The sequence below is a fragment of the Carex rostrata genome, chromosome 22, assembly GCF_964058835.1.
Source record: "Carex rostrata chromosome 22, lpCarRost1.2, whole genome shotgun sequence".
NCBI classification, from domain to species: Eukaryota; Viridiplantae; Streptophyta; class Magnoliopsida; order Poales; family Cyperaceae; genus Carex; species Carex rostrata.
The window spans coordinates 8,152,959-8,167,584 of NC_135939.1; the positions used below are offsets into that span (position 1 = coordinate 8,152,959).

General features: G+C 34.5%; 1 protein-coding gene and 1 pseudogene across 1 annotated transcript; both read left to right on the forward strand.

Moving 5' to 3' along the window:
- Positions 1 to 950: 950 nt before the first annotated feature.
- On the forward strand, positions 951 to 3,065 carry LOC144574051 (L-type lectin-domain containing receptor kinase SIT2-like). The gene has a single exon (XM_078323878.1). It carries the CDS (start codon positions 985 to 987, stop codon positions 2,962 to 2,964), a length of 1,980 nt encoding a protein of 659 aa, XP_078180004.1. The 5' UTR covers positions 951 to 984; the 3' UTR covers positions 2,965 to 3,065.
- Positions 3,066 to 5,770: 2,705 nt separating this feature from the next.
- LOC144574049 (L-type lectin-domain containing receptor kinase SIT2 pseudogene) lies at positions 5,771 to 7,880 on the forward strand (annotated as a pseudogene).
- The last annotated feature ends 6,746 nt before the right edge of the window (positions 7,881 to 14,626 follow it).

A 14,626-nucleotide genomic window follows, 5' to 3' on the forward strand; every position in this document is an offset into this window, starting at 1 on the left:
CCACTACATCAACAGAAGGGCTCCTTTTAGGGCTTTAATTGTTGAGCTTAATTTCTATGCTTCTAATTCTATTCTATAGTACGAACGAACATGGTAGAGGGAGGCTATTTAAGTTATTCTGGTAGCCCAGATCTTATAGCTAGCTAGCTGGTCACTGACATTAACATATCAGAACTTAAAACAGAAAATTAAACGTGTGATTAGAATTAGATCTCGAAATGGAAACACTTGAAGTTGAAGCAGCCGGTCAAGTCAACCAAGTTACGGAACACGTGATTCTGTTTAATCAATATATAATTCCATCTTTAATTTCCATAGTCTTACTCTTATGGTCAAATTACTAGAAAACGGTCTTATGTTTAGACTAACAGCTACATAATTAATTAAGTTGGTGAGATTCAGCCCCCTCGTGGTTTTTGCAGATGATCGACTTCCAAATTTATTATATTAAAAAAAGTCATTGACAGTACTTCTTTTTTCTTAATAAATCAATGCAGTCAGGTGAGACCAAGCTCGATCCAATAAATTAATTGATGAAGATCGAGTTATTAATTGCAGATAGGCTCAATTAATTACAAATCATATGTCCTTATCAAGCATATAAAAAAAAATTAATACATATTTGTCCGGATTTTCTTTCTACAATTATATATTAAAATTAAATAACCGGTTGGCGGCTATAAACCATGCATCAAACAATTTCCTTGTCGCAACTTTGTAACTATAGACAATTTGATGATGACTTCATCGATGTCTGTATATTATGATTAACCAGAAATTTCTCCCCCACTTCTGAGACGCACGTCTCTATTAATTGGTAATGGTCAATTGCTTACGACTTAATAATTTACATTTAATAAAAGTACGCTAAATTGTATAAGTAGAACCTTAAGCTTCCGTTTGGTGCCTTCTCTAGTCACTATATACTCTCAAATCCACAATTAAGCTTCACATCTTCTAATCAAATAATTTGTTTCTTTAGCCATGCTCATTAAAACCTTTGCTTTGGCTTTTCTCCTCCTCTTAAAAATCACATTATCAGCCAGCCAAGAAGCGGAATTTACATTCGATGGATTCACCAGTGCAAATCTAACCCTAAATGGTGTAGCATCCATCGAGTCAAATGGCCTTTTGAGGTTAACAAACGACACGTTTCAAATGAAAGGTCATGCCTTCCACTCATCTCCAATACACTTCGGCAAGACCACCTCTTCCTTCTCAACCACATTTGTATTCGCAATTATTTCAGAGTACCTTGACCTCAGCGGCCATGGGATTGCCTTCTTCATCTCCCCCACAAATAATCTCTCTACTGCCTTGCCAAGCCAATACTTGGGCCTCCTCAATATTCAAAACAACGGTAATCTCTCCAATCATATTTTTGCGATTGAGCTTGACACTATATATAGCTCTGAGTTCCAAGATATAAATGATAACCATGTCGGTATTGATATAAATAGTTTGAAGTCAAGCAAATCTGCTTTTGCCGGCTATTATGCCGACGATTCGGGTGTTTTTCAAAATTTAAGCCTTATCAGTCGTAAAGCAATGCAAGTATGGGTTGAATACGAGAGCCAAGAGACACAAATTACTGTTACCTTATCTCCCATTGGAAAGTCTAAGCCAAGAAAACCTCTACTCTCTTATAAATTCAATCTCTCAACAATTTTGAACGATTCTATGTACATTGGTTTCTCTTCTTCCACTGGCTCTGTCCATAGCTCTCACTATATACTTGGATGGAGCTTTAAACTAAATGGAGCTGCACCATCCATTGACCTATCAAAGTTACCAAAACTTCCACGTACAACCCCGAAACGCCGATCAAAAGTCTTCGACATAGTGATGCCTTTCACTTCAGCAGCCTTTGTTCTTATTTTAGTTGTTTTCCTTTTCCTCTACATGAAGAGGCGGTTCAAGTATAAAGAACTACTTGAAGATTGGGAAGTTGAGTTTGGTCCTCATCGCTTCTCATACAAAGATTTGTACCGTGCAACCAATGGGTTTAAGGAAAAAGAGTTGCTTGGAAGTGGTGGCTTTGGGAGAGTTTACAGGGGGGTTTTACCTGTGTCCAAATTGGAAGTTGCAGTCAAGAAAGTCTCACACGAATCGAGCCAAGGTATGAAGCAATTCGTAGCAGAGGTTGTGAGTATTGGCCGGTTACGGCATAGAAACCTCGTTCAGTTATTGGGTTATTGCCGGCGTAAAGGGGAGCTCCTTTTGGTATATGATTACATGCCAAATGGGAGTCTTGACAAGTATTTGTATGGTCAAGAAAATCCGATTCTTGATTGGATCCAACGACTCAAAATTATCAAAGGAGTAGCATCAGGTCTTTTATACCTCCATGAGGATTGGGAGCAAGTCGTCATCCATCGAGACGTTAAGGCAAGCAATGTTTTATTAGACTGTGATTTAAATGGTAGATTAGGTGACTTTGGCCTTGCAAGACTATATGATCATGGTACTGACCCTCAAACCACCCATGTGGTAGGTACAATGGGTTATCTTGCTCCAGAGCTTGCGAGAACTGGCAAGGCCACACCTCTCACTGATGTGTTTGCCTTTGGTGCCTTCATGTTAGAGGTTGTTTGCGGTAAGAGGCCAGTAGAACCTAATGCACAAGGGGATCGATTAATTCTAGTCGATCAAGTGTTAGAACACTCGAAATGCGGATCATTAGCCGATATTGTGGATCCAAGATTAGGCCAATGTTATCCAGTAGAGGAGGTAGAGATGGTGCTTAGACTTGGTTTGCTTTGCTCGCATCCACTACCTAGTGCCAGGCCAAGCATGAGACAAGCCGTGCAATATTTGGAAGGCGATGCACCCCTACCAGAATTATCGGCAATATATATGAACTTTAGCACGCTTGCAATGCTTCAGAATGAAGGATTCGACTCTTATGTTATGTCATACTCCTCTACGATGACATCTTTCTCTGGTTTATCTGGTGGTAGATGATAAAATTAGACTCTTTTAAGTTTTCTTATTTTGATTTAACTCATCAAATTGTGTAATCAGATCTTATAGTCTATAATATGTCTATACTGTCATTGTTGATAGATTTTTATGAATTTTGCTTATAGCCTTTATTTAGTTCAAACCCAAGATTGTAATTTTCTGATAAGCGGATCTCTTAACTGATTTAATATTATGTTTTAAGGAGTTGCCCAATTATATTGCAACACGGCCGAATATTCTAAACTACTACTAATTAGTTGCCCAATGATTTCATGGGATTGATTGGCCTTTATTGTGGGGTTTGTCATATTTGGGCCACGTTTTTTTTTTTTTTTGTGTGTTGAAGAAAAGTAGATAAAGTGGGCCTGGCTTGTAGCTTAGGGTCTCTGTTTTACTCTTCTTTTTAATGATAGAATCATAGCACAGTTTAAGCCTTGTGTGAAAGAAAACAAAATGACACTAGAAACTGTTCAGAAAAGCAAATGGAAGCAGAATTTGTTTGTCCCTTTGTTATATTTGTAATTATTTTGTGGCTCATATATTAATTTTCATGGTTGCATTTGTCAGTCCGCTTACTGATTTGAAGACAAAGGTTCTGGTCTGTACGAAATGAAGCACTTAATGTATGTAATCTTTCTACTGGTGTTGATTCAAAGTTCAACCATAAGTCAAAATCTGGTAGCTGTATAGGAAGGTTAATAGGAGGCAGTGAGACAAATTGTAACTGGTAAATAATCCAAATTCTCATTTTACAATTTCATTTATTAAATTAAAAAATTAACTGATTTTTCTGAAATTTCCAGTTAAAATTGGTTTCTTTTTTTTCAGCAAAAGGAACCAGTAAGTAACAAAAGATGGTTCTTTAAAAAAAGTAAGCTAAAATTATTTATTAAACAAGTGCAAATGACAAGCCAGTGATTTAGCTTTGCAAAATTGGTTCTTGTTGCTGCACCAAGCCACCAACACCGTGTTAGTGGGCTACAAAGGGCAGTACCAACTGGTAGCAGTCAAGAAATTTAAAGAAATCAAGCAGGTCATAGAATCACGACATATATATATATAGACTAAAGGAAGAAAGAAAGCGTATCTCTCAATTTAATTAAATGTACTGTTCTAAATTGAACCAAAAAAACCTCTCAAATTGAAGAGCAGTACTCAACATCTTTAACCAGTAATATGATTAATTGTACCACACTATACTACTTAATTTATAGTTAGAATGAGATTCTAAGCCTGACTAGGTTGATTACAGTATTATTTAATATTTCTAGTCTAAGTATCAAAATCAACTTACTGGTTCCTTTCAATGTTTAAACATATATAACTGGGCAATTAATCAAGAACTCATATGCAGTTTCTCTTAACATGCCACAACTAGGTGAGGTGACTTTGCTTCTGTAACCCTCAAATCAGCAAGTATAAAATTTAGGCAACTCCAGGTTTTCTACGATGCAGTTTGGTTTCTCGCTGTGTAATCAAATCTTGTACTTAAATTACTATGTATATTTTTTTTCAAGCTTTTGTATACTCAATGCTCCCCTGTCAGTTGATAAAATTTTGAAAATTTGACTCTCAATTTCTCAATTACAAGGTAAAAGGTACAAACAATTAACTGATTAAGGGTGTAGGTGCTAGTACTTTGTTCAAAGACTTCGATCTGTCAATATTGAATGTTTGTTTTTTAGGTGTAAATAATTGGGTGCACAGGTAATATAAAATAGATTGTTCGGTTTAATCAATCGGCACTTATTCGGAATATGGTAAATTATTTATTTGCACTAAATTTTTGACACGTAGTTTATCTAACTTATAATAATAATAATAATATCTATATTTCCAGTGATCAATTTTTGACAAATTTTGAGATATTAACCGATTTCTAAATAGACTTTGTTGCCAATAAATTATTTTCTTTAAATAAATTCCACTGCAATCATGCAAAGAAGCTTGAAACATTTAAACAGGCAGTACGTACGTTCTATCGTTATTTTTTCATTCCAGCAGTTATTTATATTTTTGCCTAAGGGCTTCATTGTCAAAAAAAAAAATATATTATTTATATTTTTTGCACTTGTACTTTTATTGTTATTTTGCTAAGTGTGTCTTTTTTTTTTTCTGCAAATGCTATACTTATATTGTGTTGTATAGCAGCCAACACTAAAAAAGAGGGAGTCTTTGAAGGGTTAACATCTAGAATTTAAAGGTCTCCGATTGTTAGATATCATATTTTTCTCAATTAAAGACACATTAAGTGAAACCAGAGGACACGTTGGGAGAAGGTACAGAGGTTGGGCAGCCAACAGTCAACAGTCAACAGTCCCCACATTTAATTAAACCTTGTATTGGGGAGAGATACAAACTTCATAGCTACAGTACTCTAATTTGACAGAAAATATACTTCAAAATTTGTATATAGTTAATTAGAAACTCTTGTTTTTTTTATATATATAACAATCTCGCACCCATAAAAATGTAGAAATTGGAAAAATTTATTGGATATATATGTTGGAACGAGGCACATTTGCTCCTTATTTTTACTCTGCCTTGAAGAGCATCATGTAAAAGAAAGTGTGTAATAATATTTGGAAAAGAATTAACTTAATTTTTTAAAGATCAGTAGACTTTGAATGAGACGACTCTTTGGTCAATGAGCATTGACTAGACATTTACTTCGAGTCATAGTCATAGCTAGCAATCAAATTATACGCTCAGTTTTCTACATGGGTCCCAAATTGTGACTTCCACAAGAAATTATATATTTCAATCTCTGTGGCTTTATCAGTTATCCCATTGATAATATCAACAATCTAAACTCTATCATACTTTGGAATTAACTCTAGCTACTTGTAGCATGTTGATAAAAGCTTTCTACATCACCCTCTTCTTTCTTTCAAATAACCTTTTATTTTCATTGTGTCAAACTGAATTCGCCTTCAATGGATTTGCTGGTGCAAATCTCACCCTTGATGGCATCGCATCAATCACCTCCAGTGGCTTACTACGGCTAACAAATGATTCAATTAAGGGAAAAGGCCATGCATTTTACCCATCCCGATTTTACTTTCATGATTCTTCTAATGGTAAAATCCTTTCCTTCTCCACCATGTTTGTTTTCGGCATCATATCAGGATTTCCTGACCTAAATGGCCACGGCATTGCATTTACTATATCCCCTACCAAAGACCTCTCTAATGCTTTCGCTAACGACTACATAGGTCTATTCAATGATACTAATAATGGAAATTTAACCAACCATATAATTGCAGTTGAGCTCGATACCATTTATAGTTCCGAATTCAGCGATATAAATGATAATCATGTTGGAATTGATGTCAACAGCCTTATATCATCCAACTCTAGCACAGCTGGATATTATCCTGATGGTGCAAATCATTTCAAAAATATTAGTCTTACCAGCCGCAGAGCCATACAAGTATGGGTAGATTATGATGGCAAAGAGAGCCGCCTTAGTGTTACCTTAGCTCCAATAGGCATATCTAAACCTCACAAACCCTCACTATCGTCCTTCATTGATCTTTCAAAAGTGTTATTAAATTCCATGTATGTTGGATTTTCCTCTTCTACGGGAGATGTTCGCACTAACCACTACATTCTTGGTTGGAGCTTTAAGCTAAATGGGAAAGCTGCAACACTAGACCTTAGCAAACTTCCTGCACTTCCTACACGGATCAATGTAGCCAGAACAAAGGCTTTCCCCCTTTGGCTAATAATAGCTCTTTGTTTATTTGGTCCCTTCATAGTTGCCCTGATGTTTAATTCTATTAGGAATAGAGTAATCAAATATTCCGAAGTAGTTGAGGATTGGGAAATAGAGTGCGGTTCACACCGGTTATCCTACAAAGAATTGTATAAAGCAACAAATGGATTCAACGAAAGAGAATTGGTTGGGGCCGGAGGTTTCGGAAGGGTCTATAAAGGGGTGTTGTGTAGGTTAGGAATTGAGATTGCGGTGAAAAGAGTATCACATGATTCAAAACAAGGTATAAAAGAGTTCATTTCTGAAATAGCGAGTTTAGGCCGACTTCGTCATCGAAACATTGTCCCGTTGCTGGGATATTGTAGGCGCAAAGGTGAACTATTTCTGGTGTATTCTTTCATGCCAAATGGTAGCCTTGACAAGTACTTGCATGATCCAACTAAACCCAGATTAGATTGGGACAAACGGTTTACTATAATCAAAGGGGTTGCATCGGGTCTTTTATATATGCACGAAGAATGGGAGCAAGTTGTGATCCACCGTGACATCAAGGCAAGCAATGTTCTTCTCGACTTTGAACTAAATGCAAGATTAGGTGATTTTGGTCTAGCAAGATTGTATGATCATGGAATTGATCCCCATACAACACATGTAGTTGGAACCTTTGGTTACCTTGATCCAGAGCTTGCAAGAACTGGGAAAGCTAGCACATTTAATGATGTATTTGCCTTTGGTGCTTTTATGTTAGAAGTCGCTTGTGGGAAGAGGCCATTTGAAATTACTTTTCGTCAAGAGGGGTTAAATATTTTTGATTGGGTCTTGCAGACTTGGGAAAGGGGTTCTCTCATATATGTGTTAGATCCAAGGTTGAGGGAGAATTATATTCTTGAAGAAGTGAATTTGGTTATGAGACTCGGGTTGCTTTGCGGGCATCCGGTACCTTCGGTCAGGCCGAGCATGTGTCAAGTGATGAAATACTTGAGAAAGGAAGTTAGTCTTCCAGAATTCCTTCCTAATAACATGAGAGGATGCAATTCAAATGCATTTTGGTTGATGCAATGCGAAGGATATGAGAATCATACGTTCTCATATGCTTCCATGTCGTCTTCGGATTCGATTTCTAGGTAAACATTTGAGTTTTTGTTTTCCGGTGTTGACATAATATGTAATTTCTTGTATCATTTTTGTCATGTTATTTCAACTTAATTTGAAGCAACTACTTAATTAGCAATTATATTTTCTTCCACCAAATTACTTTTGCATTGTGATCAATATATATATATATATAATCAATAGCGGAGTATGTATAATTCTTTTATTTGGAGGTAGCAGCTAGCGTACAAAAATCTTTTATGAAAATAAGCCGTCTGGGACCGGATCCATATATATATATATATATATATATATATATAAGATGGGGTCAAGGTGATTAATTTCTGAGTTTGAATTTCTTCAATTCCACGCGCATTAAAATCTTGGGGCCCTGTTCGGCAGAACATATATAGAAATAGAATAGGAAAAAGAGGATTATGGAATTAAGAATATATTAGCCATTTTTCATTTTTCATTTTTCTAGTCTATTCCAAACGTACGTGTTCGATCGGCATGCAATTCAACAATTGAAATAGAAAAAGTGATCGAATATATAATCATTCAAATACAAATTAAGATAGTAGAAATGACTCATATGTGACCTTGTTATATTACCGTGGATCAACCAAAAATCAATAACATATTGTTGAATTTGACAAATTATATGAACAAACAAAACTAAATAACATACAAAAGTAATAAAAAAAAGGGGGAGGGGATCATGCCCACCATTTGATTTCATTAAATTAGCTACAAAGGCTGTAACTATGTGAGTACAAACAAAAAGCTCAATATAATTGAGCTGTAAAATAATAAAACTATGGATTATGGATTATGGAGGGTGATTAATTACAACACCATGTCAGATCCAACCCCTTTCATTTCGAATACGTATTTAATAAATCTCAACTATATAATTTTAAACGAAGTCAATCCAGCTCTTGCATATAACATACGGGTCTTTAATATTAGTGCAGATTTAATTCGCTCAAATTTAAAAACAGATCGGATGATTGAGATACATTAACTCAAACTTTTGAGTTAATGCTGAGGATACGCATTCCTTCATTTCCGGAGCTTTAATTAATATTACAGCAGCTCAGGTACCATCTTTGTGTGTTGTGTTGTGGCTGAGACGAGACCGAATTGTCTGCCCTCAGAGTCACTGAAGAGTGGGCCCCTAGTAAACAGTAACCAGTTAACTTTAACTCTTTAACAGTAACCGGGTCCACCCTGCAGTGACTCTGGGAGCAAGAATTTCCTGCACCCCGAAGGCAGGAGATCTGATCTCGGCTGAGACACCCATGTGTGAGAGGTCTCAAGTCCGTTATCAAATTAGAATATTATTTTTGTGAATATTTAAACTCTAGTTTTGTCTTTCCTTACAAAAAGATATACAACAGCCCCAACTTAGTAATATTTTGTCTTTGCTGTGTTGTGTCATGTTGTGTTTAGCCAAGCGTTGCATCAGTAGCCGTTCAGATTTTTTTTATGCACTAATCTTATAACATCCCGAAAAAAAATAGATCTTTATTTTATGCATAAAAGATTTTATTGATAATACTGAAATCAACATTTCTTTTGAAAAAAAATGTATATAATTTTAAATAAATATTTCATCTAAAATAATAATTAATCATTATTTTCGATTATAAATGTGTTTTTCTCAATAATAACCAACAGAGGTGCTATCGGGTCGGGTCGGGTTGGGTCCGGATACTATTATATTTGGATCCGTACCCTAAAAGTGTTTGGGTCCAAATTTAGATCCATATACTTATTTGTTTCAAATCGGGTCGGATCCGGATCTGGATACCTATCTACCCGTAGATATTTCGGATCCAGTATTTCGGTTCCGGGGTAGATAGATACTCATAACTTGTTTGTAGATTATCGGGTCCGATTCGGATACGGAGCAGTTCCGGATCCGGAACGAGTATATGTCACAACTCCAAAGCATTTGAAAAATTATTTACATTTAAATATAATAATTTCTTAAACATCTCATATCATAAATCATTATAATATAAATTAAAAATTACTACAAAATAAAAACTATACTATTAATCTTATTCATAAATAATAAAATATATCATGCTATGTAACACAATAAAAATAATAACTCTAAATTAGTAGTTATCTATCTAAATTAAAAAATACTATCTTATTGATTCAACATTTACAAGTACTCATTTCATATTTACTTTTTTTTCCATTAGAGTCTTCAATAATATTTTGTGAAACTTGGGAAACATTATTTTCAGATGTTGATTGTTTAGAGTATTCATAGTTTAACAAAAAAAATATTGATCTCCTCAAAAAATATATATATATATATTGAAAAGTTTTTTTGTTTTTTGTTAATAGCTTTTGAATTCAGGAGGATGGAGAGAAATAACTTTTCAAAATAAAAATATTGAAAAATAGATATAATTTTTAGAAAGTAAAATATTAGAGATGGCAATTTCCTTTTCTATAGTTCAAAAAAATCTATGAATAAAATACTAATAATTTGTAGAAATGACATATCAATAAGAGCAATAAATTTTCATTATTATGCAGAGGATATTAAGGCAAATATTGAAGGATGTACTCATAGCAATCATTTTATTTAAAAAATTAATGCAGCTCATCTGTGTGTATAAACATAGTGAATATGTGACTGCATTATATTTCTCACATTCAAGTTGTGAAAAAGTATTGGGCTCACCACGGCTTATGTAAAAATTAATATGCAAAGTTGTATTTTTATATATTAATAGTTATTAATATATGTGTTATCGGGTATTTATACGGGTATCGGGTCGAATTCGGTTATCGGTCGGAAAATTAAATGAAACCCATATACTACCCATTACAGTATCGGTTTCGGTTCGGATCCGGATAGGATATTAAATTATTAATTTTGTAACCGTACCCATAAATTAACCGGTTATATTTTTAAAACCATACCCTATCCAAATTAATCGGATCCCGGTCGGTTCTGGGTCGGATCCAGTTCGGTTCCGAATCAGATCCAAGTAATCGCGTAAAAGTAGCACCTCTAATAACCAATTCGATTAGTCGTCTATAATAAATTGCATTTTCTCTGTTAGTTTTCATGTAATTAAATTAGAACCCTTTTTAAAATAATTATTAAAATGTGAGAGGATGCACCTGTTAGTGGCAAAAGAGACGCCTATTAATTAGTGCGCTATGTTCACTATTGTATATATATAGAGAGAGTGACTAATGTGCATTCGTATGCATATGGTCCGATGTGCATTCGTATACATATGGTCCGATGGGCATTCGTATGCATATGGTCCGATATGCATACGGTTTAAATTTGAAATTTCAATATCCAAAACGTCGATCTGAATCATTCATCTTGTTTTCCATATTAATATGTGCTTGGAGACCAAATTTTACATTTTTCTGAATTTTTTACTATTTATTAAGCCACTTTGAATATTATTGATCCAACGGTGGCTGCTGATTTTACTGTTTTGTTAAGCCACCGTTGAATCAATAATTTTCAAAGTGGCTTAATAAATAATAAACAAATTCAGAAAAATGTAAATTTGGTCCCTAAGCACATATTAATATGGAGAACAAGATGAACGGTTCGGATCAACATTTTGGATTTTGAAATTTCAAATTTGGACCGTATGCATATCGGACCATATGCATACGAATGCACATTAGTCACTCTCTCTCTCTATGTATCTCTATTCTATTATTAAGCACATTGGATAATCAATATGCCAACGGCTACGATTGAATAATCAATATGCCAACGGCTACGATTGAAAGATGTAATTTCGGATTTAATCTTAGCCCTCCAATCACATAATCTGTCTTATTTTGATTAAATGCATCTGAATAATGTGTAGAAGTCTAAATTTAACTAAACAAATACTCGCCACACATACTGCCACACGATACATCACAATTAAAATTAAACAAATTCTGAAATTTAGCAATATAATTATCTGTTTCCTTATTTATTTCTTTCGTTATTTCTTCCTTTTCCAATTGAATCCACTTTCCATTTCTATACAGCGAATCACAATGGAAATCAACTTTTTTCTTCATTTCCTTATTTCTCTTGCTTTGTTTCTATAGATATTATTGTGAGTAATCTAGAATATGTTTTATCAATTTTGTTTCTATATATCAATTAAAATCATTAAAGCACAAATTAGACGGGCCACCTATTTCTCTAGCTTAGCTGCTGGTGCAAACATAAACCAAAAATTAAGGTTTTGTTTGTGATTTTGTTTTAATTCAAGAATATAATTTCAAATAAATTATTATTTTTAGTATTATCTTTCTTATAATTTTTTTTTGTTGGTTTAATTTTTGAATCAGTATCTATGCCTCGGCCGAGCTCCCCTCCTGTTAGGAGACTGACAGCTGCAAATCTTGACGTTTTCTTTATCAAATTATCTCAGGTATGCAATGCAAGGTGATTACAATTGTACTTGAAAATAAAAGATTATTTTTGTTTATTACAAAACTGTATCATTTCTTCTTAATATGATGATATGTGTTTTGACTGTGCATGTGGATATAGACGAAAGGGATTTTGTAATAGAAGCACTAAGGTCAATTGTGGAATTGTTGACATATGGTGATCAGCATGACCCATCCTTCTTTTAGTGAGTTGTAGCCACCCTAGATACTTAATTAGCTTTGTTTTTTTTACTCCTAAAGTAAAAGTTTAATCCTTTCTTGATAATATTTTTCTTATTTTTCATCTGATTTCAATTAGAACATTTCTTTAGCCTGAAGCATTTTTTTTTTTATAATTGAATATTGTATGCTTGTTTTGGCAGGTTGATCTGGAAAGTGTGAAGATATACACTGCAAGTAGTGACGGCACAATCAATTAACTTGACAAGGTGTTTTTTTTTAACATATTGAGTAACTTCAAATTTTGTAATTATCAACAAAATTTATTTTCTAAAGGTTTTGTAATATTGTATTAAATCAATTTTTCAAGATGCAAAAGAATGACGCTATTAGGGCGCTATACATTTATAGAAGAGCCTACCAATAGGTATTTAATAGTTTTATTTAAAGTTTTGTTATTGGCTTGAAAATGTTGCATGTGTGAAAATTAAATTTGTATTAACAACTTTGCACTGAGGCTTAGTTAGGCAAATTGAGGATTTATTATGTGATATTTAGAGGGTTGAGATTAATATGTTTTCTTTTTCTATTTTTTTTTAATGAAAATATATTATTTTTTATGATTTATTTTTTCTTATAACATGTTTCTGTTGCAACCCACGAGCACGATACTAGTATATACTAATATGATTTTGTTTCCGCAAACTTTCCATTTTCATAACCGTTCAAAATCTTTTTTTTTAAGAGAAAGAAATAACCAATCAACGCCTCTGATTTTGGAATTGATTCCTTATATAAATAAATCCCTCTGTTTAATATTGAATCTGTAACACTTTATTTCATTTCACTAGTGCCGCCTCTCTATTTTATTTTCAGCGCCCTAATTTCAATCCCTCTGTATTAATTCTCTGCCGAATCCAATTAAGTCATCTCTCCTCTCTCCTCTTTTTCTTGCACATCTTATCGAGAAGAACTTCATTTTACGTTCGATTTGAATTATGACTACGTCACAGTGATTATGAGTTATTGCTAAAATCCGATTTCAAGTTCTGAAAATCTCCCTATCAGGTAACCGGACTTCTTTATAATCTGTGTTTTTGTTTTGTATGGTTGATTTGAATATTAATATTGCATATTGGATTATGATAAGATATTTAACGGAATAGCGGGTCTGAGGTTGGAATTTGATATGTGATTGTAGCCTTCCACTGTTCTCAATACGGTCTTCCAATGTTTGATGGATTTCCCATTAGATTGGCGGATTAAAGGAATTATGTTATGAGAATGTGGGAATCGCCAGTGACAGGGATAACACGTGTGAATATGATATGACTGGTTTTATAGATAACCTAGACCAACATGCTGTTGCTGGTTAAATATGCGTGCATAATTTAATATGTATTTGTGTGGATTAATCTGGCCTATTTGAATGGTTGTTAAATTAAGCCAATTATAGAGAAGCGCATCGTTAAATAACCTGTTACTGAGCTTTGTAGCTGACTCCGTTTTGTTATTTTGTTTTCATTTCTATTGGCGACGTAGGCTGATGGGCCAAGGAAAAGTGCAATGATGGTGTTATAATCACGCTCCGGATGACAAAAACCTGGGGTGTGACAAATCTCAATAAAGTTGAATGGCTGCCAATCTGCCATTAGAATAACATGGTCTTTGACTGTAGAGCAGGGCCATAATTAAAGTGCCAAGATTGTTTATAGTTTGCATTGCAGTAAGCCTCTTCATCACCTCTGTTATAGTGGTTTGCTAACGGGTTACCCGTGACCCGTTCCGGGTAACCCGTTAGGGGTAACGGGTAGGGCGGGTAGACGGGTAGGACGGGTACGGGTACAACCCGCAACGGGTAGACGGGTAGTTTTCCCAAAACCACTACCCTACCCGTTTATTACCCGTACCCGTTGCGGGTTGACGGGTACGGGTATCCCGGGTACGGGTATCCCGGGTACGGGTATCCCGGGTACGGGCGGGTTTTTTTTTTTTCTTTTTTTCTTTTCTGTTTTTTTCTGAATTTTTATGCTTTGAGATTCGTGCCAAGTTAAAAGACATCCCAGATGGAGTTTAGATATAGGGGTCCGTTTTGAGATTCATGCCAAATTAAAATTGATGACTCAGATCTCATTCTACAAAGTCAGGTATTGCACTGGATCTGAATTCTATAGGGTGCCGCCAAAAAATTTTGAAATTCAAATTTGTAACGGGTCAGGTACGGGTACGGGTAGA